Consider the following 20,518-nt stretch of genomic DNA (forward strand, 5'->3'; position numbering starts at 1 on the left):
TATTTGCCAGGCATGTGAGCAATCTACAACAATTGACTCAAATTTTAAACTATAAACTCATAAGGTAGGTACAATTATTATTTCTACTTTTCATATGAAAAGTTAAAGCAACTAGCCCATGGCTTATTAATGCAAGTCCTATTTGTGGAGGCTATTATGTACCAGGCACCATGATAGGTTCTGTGGGTATGATCGTGAAGCTTTGTTGTGAAGCTCATCAAGTGTAAATTTATTTATTTGGACCAGAGTTCCTCAGTTAATACCTAGTGTCCACAGTTAGCTTTAAAACTCTTAAACTCTCACCAGTGGGCTGGAATTACCTTCGCTGTAGTTTGTCTTTTTTCCCTTAGGGTCAGACAGTAGTTCTGTATGTTGTCAAACTGGGCAAAAATGTAAAACTCTTCCCTTCCCAGGTGTTTTGTTCCATGATTTTAATGGTGATAGTACAGACTGTCAGGATTCTGGGTGTTGTGTGTATTCTCCATTTGGTCATAGACAAATATATGATGGATCATTTGTTGACACAGAAATGTGATACTGTGACTGAACAAAAATACATTAACTTGAGGATTTTGGTGTGTTGAGGATTGACTATGCATCAGTAGGTTTAAACTCCTGGCAAGCTTTTCAAACTAAAACCACCTGTTGTGTCTCCACCCACTAGATTTGAATATGTAAGTATCTCCCTGATTCTTGTTTTCTCTTTTGTTATAGTCCTCTCTTCAGGGTTTGCTTCCATCATGGGCATCCCACAGTGGAGAGTGAACAGAATGAGGAGAGAAGTTGCTGGATGAATAGAATGTCTGTGCTAAGAGAGCCTGATATTGAATTTCTACAGTAGAAATGATATTGCAGTAGGAACCAAACTCCAGGACACCTTGGTTAAGTTTTCTCCACCAGATAAATGGGACGTGCGTTTGTCTAACTAACATTTCTTTTTGAGTCTCTTTTTCTTTGCTTTTATGACCAACTAAATAAGCTATCTCCATCTATCTGATGATTTCTTTTTAATTACTTCTGTATTTTCAATTAGAGTATTTTCAAAACTTACAAATCTGAGGATATTCTACTAGTAGAACTGCTCAGATTCCTGGCACAGTGATCAAATATTTTATCTCAAAGAGGATAACCTTATGGCTCTCATGTTAATAGTTTTTAAATCAGAAAAAAAAAGTTGCAGGGAGCCCTTTGCAATGAAAACAGTAATAAGAATTATCAAGATACGGATATCACCAATTTATGAACTCTGGGGGGAATTTAAACTCCCCAGGAAAAGGGAAAAACAGAAACTTCATGTACTTTCTATGTTTTTCTTTTCTACAATGTAATGATCTCAAACGACTTTCCCAAGAAATAGAATATTTGAAAAATCTTTGAGATGAAATTCAGAGCAAGCCCAGCAAACTCACTAGCTCTCTCCTGATGTTTTCTGATCATCCAGCTTCTTCACAGCCTACTGTTGACATTACCACCTTTGTGTAAGGGTAGCTATTCTCCTCTTCCGGTAAATATGTACAATTAGTGAGGGGTATAATGTGTAATATGACCCTTAGACCACTGTTCTTTTAATGTATCATGCAGCCTTCCGTAAACGTGTTTTAATAGGCTAAGCTTTCTCCTGAGGAAGGGAAGACAAAGATTTGTCCTCTGAGGGTTTTGTCATATTGATAAAAAGGGCTTTCGAAAGTCTTAGATGGCATGCTAATTACCTTCTCATTTTATGACTCACCTGATCAACACTGGTGTGTGTCTATGTGCATGTGCTCAGGTTGATGTTAGAGACAAAGGTCCAGGAAGCATAGAACATGCCATCTGCCATTACAGAATTTAAATATTCATTAGCAAATCAGACCAACAGCTGGAGTTTTGCTTTCATACTGAGTCTACTGGATATTATGTTAGCTCTAAGAAGTTATGTGTTGTGTTGCTGCTATTGTAGTAATTTCTTTTCATACATCTCTCCTCACTTTTAGCTCTTCCTCTAAATTTTAATTTGGGACTTATTTTAGAGGTGTAAAGCATTAAAACCTATTGAAACAATTTAGAGATTCCCAAAGTAGAAGCCTTTACTTAAATATTTCATTGAATAAGAAATATCTATCTAAAAAATATATGTAAGGATATATGAGTATAGAAATATATCAGAATAGGGGTGCCTGGGTGGCTCAGTCGGTTAAGTGTCTGCCTTCGGCTCAGGTCATGATCCCAGGGTCCTGGGATCGAGCCCCACATCGGGCTCCCTGCTCGGCGAGGAGCCTGCTTCTCCCTCTCCCACTCCCCCTGCTTGCGTTCCCTCTCTCGTTGTGTCTCTCTCTGTCAAATAAATAAAATCTTTAAAAAAAAGAGAAATATATCAGAATATACATGAATGTGAATACATGTATATTCCATCATGACCATTTTGTGAAAAACAAAAGGAGAAATCCGAGAAAAACATGCAATCTCGCTGACTGAACATTTGGATTGGTCAAATCTACAGGGACAATTAATGAGATAAACTTACATGTGATACAGATTGAGTCCCCTTGATTCCCTGAGGAGTGAAAGTAACCAGAGTCTTCATGATAGTGAATGGAATGTGCAGTTCTCATTTTTGGGTGAAGAAGTTTTGTTTTACTTATTAATTTTTTGGTAATACATATTTCCTTATTACATCTGATATTTCAGTTAGAATTCTTAAATTAAAAAAAAAAAGGTTAATGCCTGAGCTGTACAATACAGCTAAAAATCCACAGGCAAGTCTTTTAAGTGACAGTTGAACATTGATTATTTGTTAAACTACCTATAGCATTAACATAGGGCGAGTCATCAGGGTTTTATGGCTTTATATTCAGCAGTTGAGTTGTGTAGTCTATTTTAAACAACTGGGAAAGCTGATGAATTTTATGGCTTTATGTCCAACAGTTGGCTAAATATTTAACCACACCAGATTATTCACACTTAATATTAGAATAGATTATAATGAAGTAATCTGTACTTTGTAGTGCTTACAAAATTATTACATAATCTAGGATAGCCAAAAATTACTAATGCTACTGCAGCTAATTTGTTAGAAGTCTTTGCTCTTCTTATAAGTATATGACTTCTCTTGGAAAAAAAAAAAATCACAATTTCTGACATCTATATATTTGACCACAGAAAAAGCAGACCTAATCTGAGTTGGAATTTATTTTAAATTATTATGTTGAGTGGAGTCGTTCCAAGATAATTGGTTGTATCAGAATTGACATAACTTCTTAAGATGGCCATATAGATCTATGTCATCACTATACAGACATAACAAAGTGGCCTAACCAAGTCTTTCCCTTGTGCCAAGTTCTGAAATATTTTCAGACAAAAGAGATATGCACAGAGATCATTCTAGATCCCTTAATTGCTTGTGATTAAAAAACAGAATCAAAAGGACTTATAACCATAAAAAAGTCAGATCTCTAAATGCTCATAGTTGTTAATAACATGATATACTTTCTACCAATGTGTGTGTGTCTGTTTGGAACTTAAAACGCCCACTAGATAATCCTCTAATTATTGAATAACCTAATTCATAAAATCATTAAAACATATTACTAGAATAAATTAGCCATGTTATAAAGCTTATTGTTTGGATAATATTGACAATGAACATACCTGAAACAAATAGAAAGTTATATATGAGTTATTGCTGTGTGAGATTTAATAGACAATGACAACGCTAATTTGGGATCTAGCAGCTGGGTAGACAATCAGACTCACTCCTAAGCTTATACCCCCACAAAAAGGAACCTAATGCACATGATCAATTTAAAATTCAAGAAAATTATAATTTATGTCGTATCAGAGATCCACTCAAACATTGTTGAAAATAGTTATGTTGAACTTACAAAACCTAAACTCCACATTGTAATAGCTGCTGACTTGTTTGATTTCCCCAGTTTTATGTCCTTTCGGTTCTCTTTTTAATTGTGGAACAATTAGGAAGAAAATGACTTCTCTATAATTATTTGATAGTCTTGTGAATCTTTAAGTTCTTTATCCTGAGGAATTATTTTATAACAAATAAAAGAGCTCACACTTGTATTTTCCATTTACATAGTACTTTCACATCTGTAAAAATAATTTCTTTCATGTTTGGCTGTTGGAGTTCTGGTTTGATAAGAACTCTAAGGTAATTTCCATTAAATTAGGTGATACAGGAAGATGATACAGTATATTGGCGGAGAGAATTTTTCATTTTGATGTTCCTGTTTAAAATTCCAGAGTTCTCTAATTTAATATGCAAATTAAATCTTTAGTTTTAAATAATCATCGGATGATGTATGCTATGTGAATACAAATCAATGCTAATGCAATATATTTTAATACCTGGGCACTTACTGAAATGAAGTTGGAAGGTATCTTATTTTTATACTTTCTATTTTGAAATACTACCAAATTTTACACTACAAAAGCCTGTGTGCACTTTTAGATAATCCTATTCAACCCTTCAAAAAAAAAAGTTATTTAACTGTGGGAATTTATTAAGGGATTAATATATCTCCGTTGCTGTGACCAAACTTAAAAATGTAATTAAGTGATTTTAAATAGTTCCTTAAGAAAGAAGAGTTGCCTTTTTTATATTTTGTAGTAAAACCTAAATATTTTCAAAATTTCATTGTTTAAATACTTGTGTTTAGAGAAACTCCCTGCATTTGAGTAATTAATATTCTCCATTTCCTTATAGAAGATGCCTTTTGTTAACAAACCCTCTTGAGCGGGAGGAAATACAAAACCTATTAAAAGAATTAAAAACCTGCTTTAGTGAATGGCAAAGAGGTAGTAGCTGTGTAGTATAGAGAATGTTACATCAAAAGATGTCCTAACTTGGCTTTACAATCCAGTTCACAAACACCCTCCATTTCAGCATTGATGCTGTCATGGAGAATTTAACAGGCCCTTTCCTACTCCTTCGTAAGGGCCAGCGAGATATGAAAGTAGCGTAGGCAATCACCTACCTGTAGGACTCAGGGCCTCACAAACCACAGAACTGCAAAAGTACAAGAAAATGATGATGCACCATTGGGAGTTTAGACGTATAATCTGAAGAGGCCTATTATGAGGTCACATATCTTTAATATGGTGTTTTATTTTTTAAAAATTAATGCAAATACTGTATTCTACTCAGAATATAATTTTTAAAATTTTATGACTATTATTTGGTACTGAGAGAAATAGATGTTCCAGGAAATGAATGTGACTTTCTGAGGTTTTGGGTGCTCATTGGTCGTTGTCATGTCCCTGGGTTTCAGAAGCACAGATGTGCGAAGGTACCAGAGCCTGTCAACTCAGAGATATCTCCCCAACAGGCTGTCATTTTATTCCCTGTTCCCTCTTCTCTCTGAAGGCAGTTACAGAGGACCAACAACACTGGAAGGAGCATTTACTCTATGGAAGAAAGAACGGTTTCTGCTCCGATTTACCTCATGGCACTCAGAGACGCCAGTGTAACAAGTGTGGTCTTGGAAGTCAGAAAGATGTGTTCTATTCACACTTCTAGCACTTCTATGTATGCTCTTGGGGAAATCTTTTACCTCATTTTAGCCTCCATTTTTTTTTTTTTTGAACTCTTTGTCCAACATAAGGCAGCATTGCTCAGTTCAACATGTTACAAGGAGTGTGTACAAATAGGGTCCATACAGTGATTGGCATAGCACATTTATTCATCTGGCAAGAACTGACTGCAAGCCTACTCTGTGCTAGCCACCATGATAATCACAGGAAATGGTACTGTGAAGACATGGCCCCTACCCTCTGGGACCTCAGAGCATATGAGACAGAAACAGAAACCAAAGAGCAAACAAATAAAGAAGTCAATTTCACATATTAGTAAGTTTTTTTTTTTTTAAAGAACAAAATAGTATGATATTTCAATCCTGTGAAGACATTGGCTCACATTGGTATGGCAAGTGAGAGCTGTTTGTATTTCTTCCTGGGACTGCCCTTAGTGACCTCACATTGCTAGGTTGCAATTAGCCATTGTTAAGGTATTTTTATACCAAGGGAATCTTCAGGGGCCACACATCGGGCTTTCCTTCTCCCCCTGTCCCAGAGAGCCTACCGATATGTTTACCAGCACACTATCGGGTATAGTAGTGACAAGTATATGCAGGGATGGCAGGAAGAATGATCAAGGATCCATGAGGAGACAGCATCTCATTTCGGAACTCAGTGATAACAAGGAGCCAGTCCTTGCAGAGATCCAGGGTCAGAGCATTTTAGGCAAAGAGAACAGCAAGTACAAAGGCCCTAAGATTTGGAATGTTCAAGGAACAGATATATACAGCAGATAATTTATGATAGTGACTATTTCAGAGAAGATACTAAATTAGTGTTGCATAGACTGACTGGAGTTGTAAACTTCTAGGTATTCAGTATGTGATAGTAATTTGCGTAACTGGTTCATGATCCAGTATAAACTCTAGAAAATTCCATTAACTTGTGTAATGCTTTGACGGGCTTAGGAGGGGCAGAGGGTCCAAGCAATTGGACTTGGATTCCCATAGGAAAACCTTAGAAACTGGATCAAAAACCAGGCGTCCGGAGAAAGTAGTTGCCAAAGAGGAATTGTACAGCAGCCATGACAGGACTGAAGGCAAACTGCTTACATCTGCCAAGTGTAGATGTTGATGTAAATCTTGGCAGTCCCTTTATCCTGGTTTCATCTTTGACTCATCTGTCAGAAAATTAACTATTTGTGGACCTGAAATTCAGGTGTAAATTTTGAAGAGCTTTCTTTGATATTAACTTGAAAATATACTGGCTATCTATATAACATCTCTTCTAGTTAGATACTCTGTCTCACCAATGTTAATAATAAAAAAACTTTTAAAACTTTTATCCCACTGAAGTAAGTTTTGCTTCACAAATGGATACAGATAATTCATGTCACTTCTGTTCAGTTTTTCTACTTTTAAAAAATATTCCCAGTTTCCATACATGAATGAGTTTATTAATTGCATTTTAATTAATTTTTTCATTCATTAAGTGGTACATCTGGAACCTGGTTTTGATGTTTAACAGTCCATCTTATCCATGATCCACAGGGAGAGGCACTTAAGTGTTGTGACATTTTATAACAACTACAGTTTGGGTTTCCATTTCTTGGTATAGTAAGTGAGTGGTTTTGCAATAGCATTTCTAGAAAGGTCTTGATAATGTGACAGCAATAAAAATAGTGGACTCATTTTCATACCCAAACCATGCTTATAAAATAGGTCTTGTTATTTCAGTAAATAGCATCACATTCAAATAGTCCTCTCAATTATTTGCATTTTTTTAAATTAAGGAAGTGAATATGAGTATTTCAGGCAAATGGGAGATTGGAGGACAAAGACATACTATCCATAGCACCTGTTACTTAAATTTTTTTAAAATATATTTTCTTTCTTTTTCTCTCTCTTCTTTTTTTTCCAAAGTAGGTATATCAGTTTCTAGAGGAAAATGAAATCAAACTCCCACCTAGTTAAGACAAGACGTGCTTCTTGGAGGGAGGGATGGGGCGTAGGATGAAGGGTAGGTGTAGGGTCACAGGAAGGCAGTAAAAGCAGGTGGTGCTGAAAGCGAACCAGGCCTGGGAAGGATGCCCAAGCGCTCACTTGGCTCGCATATGGGTTAGACCTTTCTCTGTGAAAAAATATTGAATATTTTTGTTGATGGTTAGAACAGACATGGTGCATACCTGAAATGCAAATCTTTAAAGGAGAATTGAGTTTCAATGATTCCGGTTGTTTTCACTCGAGAATGTAGCACATCTTGCTCATTTGGGACATATCCAGGAGCTGTGATTCTGTCGACATCATTCAGATAGCTAATCAAACAACAAAAATAGCATATATTTTTTAAATTTATGTTTGAACAGACCAGGATTCGGTACAAATGAGTTTTTACTTCAAGGTCCATTAAAATTACTAAGCTCCAGACTGGTGCTTTTTAAATTCTGCTCCTCAGAGCTTGGTGGCTGGTTGTGGCAGAGGGCCAAGTGTGGTGCACAGCTGACCCATGGAGGCCTCTTATAAAGGTTGCTAGATTGATGCTACCTTAGCCTGTATTTTATGAGGTGTATGTAACAGAATTGGTGGTGTATGGATATATTTCAGAGAAAAGTTCTATTCTTGGCTTTTGATCATCCAAAAATGGGTAAGCAAAAAAATGCTATCATGTAATGCTAGGCACTAGACTATCCTAAAAATGCTGTGGTTTGAATTTAGGCACTTTGAATTTTAAGAGAGTAATTGGTTGCAATAATGTTGTTCTCCACAGATTGTCTAGCTTAGGGTTCTGGACCATTTGTGTTAAGTGCCATGATTGTATACAGTTAGTGCAGTTAAAAAAAGAAAACAACAGCCCCTATGGCTGCTGGTGTAAATAAACTGCATCTCCCCATTGGTAAACAGTACTAATAAAATTTTAAAAAATGACCTTATTTAGACTCTGTATGTTCATCTTTTAAGATTGTACATGTTTTTCAGGTATTGACATAGTAAAATAAATGTTGAATTGCTGTTGGGAAAAAAAAAAGAAAAAGAAAACAACAAAAAACTTTTGACTTTCTTGCTGGTTCACAATGGAACTAACTCATGACATTGGTGACCCATCCAAGGGACAGAGGCTGAACTTAGACATTACACCCACTCCTACTACTCTTCTCTTCCACCCATGTGTCAATGTCCTTAACTGTTTCCTGGAGGACATATTTAAAAACCCTACCACACCGTTACCAAGCTGAATACTGCCCTCTTTTTGCCCACAGGGTCTAGGGGTCCTGAGAAGGAGGAACAGGTCTGAGTAAACTGTGTGCTCTATTAGAGTTTGTTAGTTAGAGGAGAGGAAAGGAACTGCTCTTTGCCTCCTTCTTGAAACTAGATCATGTCTTTAAAAGTATTTCATTGCCTTCAAAACATTTGACAACCACTATTCTAGACTTTCAATACTAAGGCTTTAGTAGCTTAACAATATGGCTATTTCTGTGAAAATGCTAAATAGAGATAGTAAAATCTGGTAAGGTTTTTATGACAAAATTGGCCACTATATTAAGTGAAGTTTACATTATGTAGCTAAACGGGAAGATCAGGATGGGTATACATCCATCCAGACAGAATTCGAGGGGTAGAATCTAGCTAAAGATTACACATTTTTCAAAAGTTGAATTTTTCAGGGATTTAATTGAAGAGTTGTTACATGTAAGCACCTCACACAATGCCTTAAACAGCAAAACTGTGTTGTCATTTTTTTAAAAAATAAATTCAACAGCAATATGGATAATTTATTCTTGGAGGATCTTTCAGCTTTTGAGCCGAAACAAATGGAGTGAATGCCCCAAAGGGATTTTGGCCAAATAGGCAATTATAGTTCAGAAACACATGTATATGTGATGTGAAAATTTATCACCATGCTTTATTCTAAAAAAGCTGAATTTTTCTTAAAACCAAGAGACAAATCAAGATACAGATATTATCAGAAGAAAATATTGGAAGATTTTTCCAGTTCATCTGTTTTCTATTTTGTGAAGTCGGGTCCTTTGTGAATTCCCTATTGACTAAGTCTTCACATATGGGAAAGTCTACTTTTGGTCAGTTGGTTTACGCGGGAACAACAACAAAAGCAAACTTGTCAATATAGCGATTAAATTCATTTTAATGATAGCTAAATGAATACTTTGGTAAAGACACATTTAATGTACTTTCATTTTCATATACAAATGATTTCAAGCAAAGCAGAAGCATTAGCAGAGTGACAAATTTGCATTTAAGATGCCTGCTTTTAATAAATACAAGATTTGAGTGCTCAGGCCTGTGGTCTAGAACTTAAGCCATAAGCCCAACATACATATAGCTCCAATCATTAAAAAATAAAATAAAATAACCTGATTATTTTTCTAATCATGTAAAAATAGTATTTTTTTCCTGTTAGCCTTTGTTAAATCTTAAGGCTTATAGAATTTAAATAGCACATTAAGTGGCCTCAATCAGTAAACCATGAAGCATTAATAAAAAAATCTTTCCCCTGTTTGTCACTGTCATGCCCTTTTTCTTTCAGTTTGCTAGTACTGATGGAGGCAGTTTGGTGTCCTGTTGCCATGGACATTACCTTCCCTGCTCTGATTAGGACTCACCTCTTTGTTAGCCTAAACCTGAAGGGGCTATAGGGTTTTTTTTTTTTTTTTAAGATTTATTTACTTGAGAGAGAGTGAGAGAACGCATGTGCATGCACACCTGAGTGGGGGTAGGGGCAGGGTGAGTGGCGATGGGGAGTAAGGGGGAGGGGCAGAGGCAGAAGCAGAGGGAGTGCGAGAGTGAGTCCTAAGCAGACTCCTTCTTAGCACGGAGCTTGACCTGGGCTGGTCTCACAATCCTGAGATCTTGCCCTGACCCCTGAGATCTGAACCTGAGCCGAAACCAAGAGTCAGAAGGTCAACCGACTGCACCACCCAGGTGCCCTGAAGGGGCTCCAGGTTTGAAAAAATGATTAATATCCTATTTTGACTGAAAAAAGAAAAAAGGAAAAAGGGGAAAATGTAGAGAGAGGGAGAAGAGAAAGAAAAGTGGAGGGAGGGAGAGAGGGAAAGAGGCCATTGTTTTGTATAGTACATGTGAAATAGACATGGGTTTGGTACCTATCTGTTATTATATTTAGTTTTAAAATGTGAATGTAAGGCAGTATTTGAAAAAAAATGTTAATTTTTGGAAGAAAGCAATGACCGTTCAGCTATTTTTCTTTGTGTTTTACTTAATCTTTCTTTTAAGGGCCTCTAAGGACAGAAAATGATAATATTTAAATTGGGAGGTGTTTTTAATAATGAAAATTTTCTTAGATATGGGGGTGGGAGTAAAGGTGGAGGAGTGGATCAGATTTATTGTCCTACTGCTCTGTAGATCAGTCAGGGTATTTAAAACCATTATAATATGGGCAACATTCACAAAATGGGTACAAATGTGTAATTGCATTTAACTTGAACAGATAAATGCTTTTAATATGAATCTATAAATGTGATAGTTCCACTGTAAATTATATATTTTGTGTGCCAAAACAGAAAAACTGAAACTAAAGTTTAGAAAGATTAGAAAATAAAATGTCATTTCATCTACCCATTTTTAACAATACAATATGTAAAATATTTTTGCTAATAAAAAGCAAAGTATTTGGTAAACATAATGATAGTATAATTGCAAAACACGTCTTAGAATATTTGAATGGGAAAATAATGCTTAATAGCTAATGTATATCTAAAACGAAATCTATTAAGTACAGCTATTGAAGGGGTTCCGGACAGCACATCCCCCCGTACCCCAGAATGTGCCACTTTGGCATGTGGATTATTTTGAGCTGAAGGCACCTGAGACCCTGCAGGCTCAAGAGAACATTTGCCCCTCCCTCAGCTGCATAGAAGAATCTAAATTGAGAGTCTTTGCCCTCAATTTAGCAAAGATAAATTTTATCTGAGTGACCTATCTGTATGGCAGGGCAAACATCTAATTACCAAACATCTGCTCTTCTTATCGCTCTGTGAAACATTCCTTTCCTCTCAAGTCCCAGACCACTACCCCCTTCTCTTTAGTTCAGAATAACATATATACCTCATTTCGCCCGACTTTGAAATTTCCACGTCCATGTAGATTCCCTGTAGGTATGCCTATTACATTTTATTTTCTCCTGTTAATCTGTCTCATGTCAATATGATTCTTAGGCCAGCTAGAAGGACCTTGGAGGGGACAGGAATTCTTTGTCCCCAACACTATCTTGTGCTTGTTTCGGCAGCACATATACCAACACCATTAATCTCTCACTTCTTCCCTAGAATTTTGTTAAACAATGTTTTCGGAGACTATTCCACAATTCAATTTCTTATTGTGACTGCCCTTATCAATGATTTATATAGAAAAGCAGTGTTTTCTATACTACAGAGAGTTCTGTTAGTATTAAGATGTGGCTAGGTACTGGGACCCATAAAATAATTCTTTGAGTTTGTGTAATCACATGATGATATGCATTCTCTACTCCACCAAAGAGACAAGAGCAGGACTTTCCTCCAAGGGCTTTAGAATTTAAAATGAACACGAGTGAGTAATCACAGAAGACTGTTGTTGTTATTAGTTTTTCCTAAAATTTATATGGTTTGGTTTCTCTCTATAATCCTTCTGACTATCATGATCAGAAGTCTGAAGTATCATACAAGTTTCACTGTTCTGTCTTCATGTAATCTTTCATTTGCTTCATTTTTACTGTATATATATTTTTTAAAGTATTACTAACGTTCTGTTGAGAGCTCATCAAAAGGACTGTATTTATACCTTTTTAGACATTGCTATGCATGTGTAAATATAATTAATATAGAATAATTAAATTGTATTTGCATACATGTGCACACACAGCACAGGTTAAAAATTTCTTACTAAAATAGAAATTTAAAATAATTTTGATAATGAAATTATTCATACTGTCATAACCTCCTAACTTCCTTATGGCTGATAATTGCCAACTGGATGATAGTAGCTGTGAAGATTACATAATCTTTCTCAAGACTCAAACAGAATCCCACAATACACAAATGTTTTGGAAATCATTATTTTCCTCTAGAATTCAGTATCCTAATCATTGAACCAAAGGAGCGAAAGAATGTGTCATTAATAAAATTATTTTGGAAGATGATTTCAACAATAAGACTAGTAATGAAATGAATGGCCCAAAACCTCAGTATGCACGTCACCAATCTGCGTTAATGTTGAGCACAGTGCGCAGAGATTAATTCCTTTCAATTGGGAGAAAATATTTGCAAAACAGGGGTCTCAGGCAAATAGTTTCAAAATTAGTTATTTTAAATGCTCCTTTGCTTAGATTTTTAAATCTCATGATGTCACCTTGATCTTTATTTCTCTTCAATTACTTTTTATCTTAGTCTAACAAAATGTGAAGCTGTTTGCATTCCTCATTGGTGATTACAAAAGCAGAGTTTGAAGAATTAGAATTCTTAATATAAAATGTTTCAACTATAATTATTGTCAAATGCATTCACTTACTAAGCTGCTGAGTCGTTGAGGTGATACTCAGATGCCCTTTCAAAGCAGGCCTGAACTCCAGGGTCCCTCCAGAGTCGTTTTATTACCTCGGCCAGTTCGGGTGTCATGCCACCATCTTGCAGAGTGTTCGCCATCGCCCAAAGTTGTTGTTGGTCTTCCTAGAACAATGTTTTTGTGACAATGATAAAAACGTGTTGTTATTTGGAATCATGTAACTTTTTTTTAATAGAGCATTTCAATTTTATTATTTTTATCTTATTCTTTTAGGTAATAATTTTGTTGAGCATCTATTCAGTGTATCTTAAGGTCAATGGAATTTAAGTGTCCTTATAATGGCTGGGTGAAGAGTTCTCTGTTGCAAAAACTATGTATCGTTATATGGTGAAATTAGGATATTTTGGAATATATCATTAACTTCTGAATATGATGTCAAAGGGATTGATAATACTTCAATGTAAATCCATTGAGATCTCAGTCAAAATGCAAGGAGAAAATATAGTGTCTTTTACAAATGAATCCAAAACTAGGAGGCTAATTTGAGAAACCAAGAAAGACAATGAGCATCAGAAGAGTCAAACTTAGACTACTTTGTGCTGTGTGAGGTGGCTCCCAGTGAAGAATGGCCAATGAGAACTTGCTGTTTTTCTGATACAATTCAATTTATTATTTTAAAATACTAATAATGGTCTATTTCACCATTTTATTAAAAATCTGTTCTTTGCATTAAAAATGAAAGGTATGTCTCTCAGTGTCAAAAAGAGGCTCTGTTAAGACTAAAAATCTTATTACATCTGCCTTCACATTCAGTTTTTATTGCTAACCGGAATTGATCAGATGACTATTAAGTCAAAAGTCGTAAATGGCCCAAATCCAGAGACTGACCCCATTTTCGTATATTGGCACAGAGTAAATTTTTAAGTCCTTCTTCCCAATAAGTTGGATGTGAGAGAGGGCTGCAAATCCAGCAAAATATGACCCAGCCAGCTTAGCTGGCATCCTCCCATTTGCCTCCTTTCACTGTTAAGGTACCATTTAGGACAAAGGATGCAGTGAAACAGCTACTCAGACTAGTTAGTCCCTAAGGGAAAAAATGACATGCCCTGTTAGCATTCCTTTACAAACCAAGTTAATTTCTAATATACTCTTTCATTAAAACTTTTTTTTTCCAATTTCAGTTTACACTTTATTTGAATAGATATCATGAAAATAGTCTCATCTTGAACATGTAGATGTCATAAAGTATTCTTCGACCACAACCTCAGTCCTTGTGCTTCCGCCAAAGGGCAGGTCATCGTATCAGCTTGGTTTTTTGTCTTTCAAGACCTTTTATTTTTTAGCTTATTGCTTGCGTAGGTAAAGCCAATGGTGGCTTTACACAGCCAACCGGCTGTGCCTTATAAGCATGTGGGGCACTTTTTAAAAATACTGATACCAGGACCTCAACCCAAACAAAATGAGGCAGAACCTCTGGATGTCAGATTCTACAAAGGTATTTTTGAAAATCTTGCAGGTGGCTCAAATGCGCAGCCTGAGTTGAGAATCCCTGGCAATATAGAGTTTTCTTTAACCGTAAATAATATCTTATTGGACATACGGTATTTTAATTCGTGAAGTTCTTCTACAGTTGTTAAAGGCCTGACATGGTAATTTAAAGAATCAAAATTCATGTGTTTAAGGAGTTGGGCCCCCCAATCATATTTGAATTTTTAAAATATATAATACCCAAATCAACCAGTATTATGAAAAGATGTCTTCCTCATAAATAGCCAAAGTGATGGAAAACTGATTCCTACTGATAATCTTACTCTCATATTTTAAAAGCTCCAGTGATTTCCCATGCACATTTTCAACCACTTACACGTGTGGACATGTTACAGAGCTCAGAAACACAACACTTCTTTTTTTTTTTTTTTAAAGATTTTATTTATTTATTTGAGAGGGAGAGAATGAGAGACAGAGAGCACAAGAGGGAAGAGGGTCAGAGGGAGATGCAGACTCCCTGCTGAGCAGGGAGCCCGATGTGGGACTCGATCCCGGGACTCCAGGATCATGACCTGAGCCGAAGGCAGTCGCTTAACCAACTGAGCCACCCAGGCGCCCCAGAAACACAACACTTCTTAAAAGAAATGTACTAGTTCTGTCCTATTCCCACTGGTGATAGCATTTCCTTTTTCAGTAATTCTTTCTGTAAATGAGGATTTGGCTCCCCATCCCAGCTGTGCTGCTCTTTTGAAATAGCTGATGCTTTGTAATTACTTGTCCAGCTTCAGACTTCCCTCTCCTGAGAGTGGATACTGTTTCTATTTTATTTACTGCTGATGCCTCAATATATTCCCAATGTCCAGTCAGGTGTCTGCCATGTAAATCAGTTTAATGAAATATAATTTTTTCAAATGATATTAGATATATAGACTTTAGTACATAAATTTTAATGAGCTTACATTTGGAGTGATTATTGGAAAATAAATACTCAATATTTACTAGGATCATGACCTGAGCCAAAGGCAGAAGCTTAACTGACTGAGCCAACCAGGTGCCCCAACTTTTCACATTTTTCAAATAGCTCCAAAGAAGTTGTTTTGTTTTTAAGTGGCTTTCCTATATTTCTCTTTGCTTCTGTAATAGTCCTTGAAACTTAATGAAAACACTAAAGTTTTGTGGATAAAGAAACCCAATGTAGAGAGATTAAGTAACTCATCCAAATTTACAGAACCAGTAACCAATAAAGCTTATGGACATTTTCCTTTAGGACTATAATGTAAAAATATATAAATTATATAAATAGCTAAATTGAAAGCTATAGAAAACTACTTTCAGAGTACACACACATAGATGTTTAGCAATTAATCTGTTAAAGAAACAGTTCAAGCCAGGTATTGAGTATATTAATCTTAAAATCAAATACTAAAGAAGGTCACTGAAATTACTATAGTTTTCAACAACTGAAATAAAAATTCGAGTTACATAGTACCTGCCAACTGATGTTTGACACTTAAGGGCATAGGTCCTCCTGAGAAGTCGTATCAGTCCTTCGGTGCTGCATAAATTACTCTTTTACCATTTAATGTACAGTTTGAATAAATTGCATTTATCCTAATTTTCAGTCAGCATAGTGGCAGCAATCTACAGAGTCTATATTATTTTCACTCCACCTGCATGCCAGATCATTACGATGTTAATCAGTGGGGGATTAGCAATCATTCCTGATCATTAAAAGTATTTTTATAAAAATCCCTGCATTGGGAAAAGCACTCTAATGGAAGCCAGAATTGGGTTTTGCCCAAAACACTGGCTATGCAATGCAAGCCACCTTGCTAATCTTCTTTGGCCTTTATTTTTCACGTCTTTAAATATGAGGCTTATACCAGGTTGTTTCTGAAGGGCCATTTTAAAGTCTCAGATCCTTAGAAACAGCCAAGGTCAGAGGGATAACCAAACTACCCTTAAATAAAAAGGGGATCACCAAGTCATGGAATGGTAAAGAATGCAAGGATATTGGAGTTGAGCTCTTGCAAGTTCCCCTCTTATATGTGAGTGGGAAACTGTAACTTAAAGAAGGAGATGACTTACTGGAGCCCACTTTGAGGAAAACTAAAAATGGAAGAGGAGTCTAGCCAAACTCCTGACTCTGCTTTACAAAGGATCTGCCCTGAGAACATACTTAGAATTTTTGTGCTCTTTGTTGGAAAATGGCAGAACAAGTTGAGGGTTTACCATTTCCTTTAAAATTAACAGCATGAAAGAGGTATTTTTCTTTTTATACTAATGGTGTCCAATGGTAATTTACATGGTCTAACCCTAAACTCCTGGAGGGGTAGGAAGAGGAAAGTACAAGGGTCATATTCTTCTCTATACTTAACATGCTGTTCCTCTCTTTCTTATTGTAAGTGTACAAGGTATCTAAGTTACACTGGGAGCAGTTCAGTTGCTATCATCTGGGGGCACCCAGCTGCTCCAGGACTGGACAAATGGAAATGAGTGTTTTCCTGTTGATTGTACACTATTACTCCTTTTTTGCGTGTGGTTAACTATTGTTCTTTGGAGAACGCTATATATATAGTTGCCAACTAAAATAGTTCTATATGCTTGCACATAAACGGTTTGAAATTAAGTGGGTTTTTAATGTATTTTAACACAAAATAATTATATTACAAAATATAAAATAGAATGAAATGAAACTGTTTAGATGCTACCTTATAAACATAACTCTGACTACTTGAATATATTTATTACACAAAAATCTTACTTAGTCACACAATTTGGAATTCTTTTTTAAAAAATTAACACTATAAAATAATCATTTCCCTGCCCAACATTGTCTTATAATTATTGTTGAACAATAATGATAATTAGAATGTTATTACTATTACTACAATGTTATGAATATAATTATAATCACTCCATGAAATGACTCATAATTAAACTAGGAAAATAAAAGTAGGGCTATTGCAGTTTGATTTTATGGGATGAACTCTTCTGTATTTAGTAAACATCAATATTTTACTCTAATACAGTATATTATTTGATATCACGTTTGATTCCTGGGAGAAAATGCTGAATAATATTATGGCACACAAAGTTTCACTTAAAGGAAAAAAGGATATCTTACACTAAACAGAATTAAAGTTCCCCAAATTCATATTTTATATTCTTGAATTTTTGGTATAGATTAGTACTACAAATTTAGTTCTGTTTTACGGCTCAAATTCCATTGTAGGACTACAACTGTCATTATTTGCATACTTACTGCACTTGTGGGGTTTACATAATCAATCTGGAGGGTAGTCATGGCTTTCACAATAGCTAGGATGGATTGCAATGTATTACTGTATATTACTGCTTTGAACTCCATGCATTCTTGCTCACTGTAACCATTCTTATGGATGATCCTATAATTTAAAAATGAAACGCTTTTGTGAGTTGAGCAATTTTTAAAAATAATATTAAAACACATCAACAATAATTTGCTTGACTAAAATTCCAGTATATATTTGTTACAAAAAATATTGTCCATATGTATATGTTAAATCTGAACAATCACATGGCTTTGGACTTTTATTATTATCATTGGGACTTAATACAATATTTTCTTTCTGAGCTCCTTGTGCAAAATATAAAGAGGACTTAGAATTTGCCCAAAGTAAACCAGTATTTAAAATGAGTAAATCATGAGAATTTTACTTAGAAAGCTTATTATTTTCAAAAAACAAATTTCCAGTTTCCCGGGACAAAGATACATACAGAGTTCTGAAACTAGTCTTTATAACGTGATGTCTAGAGGAAGCAAAGTAATTTAGTAGAACATTCATTTCTTTTCCTATCACTTAAGACGCACTGGAAAATAGGAGTGACTGCTTTCTATTTATAGCCTTAACAACGGCATCTTTTTTTTTTTTTAAATGTAGGTAATTACCTGCTATTAAATCCCCTGTAACTTTTCCATCTGTGTACGTGCCACTAGTTCTCAAAGTTGAAAGGCTCACTTTATTTGGCTGAACTCTTCTTTTCCTTCCATTCACTCAGTCAGAACTCAAAATTTTATTGTTTAGGCATATTAGATTGAAATAGATTTACCTTCAAAAGCTAAAATCTCTGCATATGCTAGTTACTTTATTGCTTCTTTACTGTATAATATGTTATTGCCCCTTTCTTTTTGTTGTTGTTTTTGAAGTTCTTTGTGTACATTAGGCATCATTTTGTAAGTCATATTCTGAAGGGTTTGTGTTTTATCTATATACAGAGAAGCTTTAGCATAGGGGAAAAAGAATACAAATGCTCCCCAAGATACTAAAACTTTTTTTTAATTATGCTATGTTAGTCATCATACAGTACATCATTAGTTTTTGATGTAGTGTTCCATGATTCATTTTTTACATATAACACCCAGTGCTCCATGCAGTATGTGCCCTCCTTAAGAGCCATCACCGGGCTAACCCATCCCCCCCACCCCCTCTAAAACCCGAATACAAGAATTTCTGCTGTGAAAATAGAGGTAGCCCCTATATCCATTATTGATTGTTTTTGCCATTTGCTTGCCAGGAATTGCTGTATTTCTATTTTAAGCATGGCCATGTTTATCTTGCTGTATTAAACAAAAACTTTAATAAGTAAATAAAGTAGACAACTAAAGGTTGTAGAAAAATGCAGTAAAATGTCTTTGTGGATAGATCAAGAATAAGTTCATTAAATCTCAGGTCTTTCTCAAAAACTGAAATTGGAAAGTTATTTTAATTACTAAATTAAAATGGCAGTTACCAGTAAACTTGGGGCCATTTAGGTTTTCTTACTGGAACAAGTTCTGATTCCTATCTTTTCATCATAGGGTAAGGAAACATCACAAAGCAAAATGGTAAGAGCGGACTTTAAAAAATCCAGCCGTAGTGGGACTTTAAGCAACGTTGTTTTTCTAGGAACTGCATAAATCCATTTCTGTGAGATAGAGCTTTCTACTTGCAAGCTGATTCCGAAATCTGTTCCAATTAATGAGCTTTTACTGGGCATTTTCTGTAACATACTGCATTATGTGCTAAAAAGAATGAATTATACTTTCTCTCCTCCCCAAAAACCTATAGACTAGAGCTCCACTGTCCAATACAGTAGCCACTAGATGTTAATTAAAATTAAAATAATTCCTCATTCACACTAGCCATATTTCAAATGCTTAATGGCCACATATGACTAGGAGCTGCCATATTGGAGAGCACAGATAGAGAATCTTCCTGTCATCACAGAACATTCTATTGGATAGTACTAGATTATAGAAAGAGCATAAAATCCATTTTTATGCAGTGTGATAGTATATAACGACAATGTCTGCAGGTGGTACCATAAACTAGAAAAGAAAAAGTGATAAACTTTATTGGGAGTAGGTATAAGGGATCACAGGAGACTGCCTGGGAGCAGTGATGATCAGTTGAGTTTTCAAGGAGAAGTCGTTATTTCCAGATAATGAAAAGGAAGAACGTTCTAGGCTGAAGGATCTGTATGACCAAATAGATGGTTACCATCATCAGGCTCTCCGTGTGTGCAAAGCATGGTGTTAAGTCCTTTATATGTCTTCTCATTTCTTGCAATTAAGTCCTTTAAAGAAGGTGAAATTGTTACCTACATTTTACAGGAAAGAAATGTAGGCACAGATAACTGAAGGAACTACCCCTAACTTAGTACGTGGTACAGTCAGGCAACGAATGCAGTCTGGTTTGGGAGCCTGTGATCTTAGCTGCTAAACTGTTCTGCCTTCCGTAGTCCACGGAACTATGTGAGTTCAGCATTTCCAGTGCAGAAAGCAGGAAAGGGGAAGTCACGGGACATTAGAGCGAAGAGACAGCTAAGAGCTGGATTCTAAAGTAACTTATGTATCCTTCAAGGAGTCTGTTCTCGGTAGCCCATGAAGAGTACAATTTGGGAAAGAGATGCAGTTTTCTTTTTTAAAGAAATCGGTTGGTGTTGGTGTGGACATTGCAGTGGAAGAAAGAGGAGGGAGGGAAAAA

General features: G+C 35.6%; 1 protein-coding gene across 1 annotated transcript in view; it reads right to left on the minus strand.

The window, feature by feature from the left end:
* GNAT3 (G protein subunit alpha transducin 3) overlaps positions 1-20,518 on the minus strand; it is a 52,574-nt gene that overhangs the window by 7,069 nt on the left and 24,987 nt on the right. Inside the window, exons 3-5 of the mRNA XM_028119384.1 lie at positions 17,776-17,917; positions 13,029-13,186; positions 7,694-7,822 (exon numbers count right to left, since the gene is read on the minus strand). Of these exons, the coding sequence (XP_027975185.1) occupies positions 7,694-7,822; positions 13,029-13,186; positions 17,776-17,917 (429 nt within the window). The remainder of the gene's footprint in view (positions 1-7,693; positions 7,823-13,028; positions 13,187-17,775; positions 17,918-20,518) is intronic.

Source organism: Eumetopias jubatus, unplaced genomic scaffold (assembly GCF_037043125.1).
Source record: "Eumetopias jubatus isolate StellerSeaLion01/CBP00866 unplaced genomic scaffold, mEumJub1_p1.0 scaffold_14, whole genome shotgun sequence".
Classification (NCBI taxonomy): domain Eukaryota; kingdom Metazoa; phylum Chordata; class Mammalia; order Carnivora; family Otariidae; genus Eumetopias; species Eumetopias jubatus.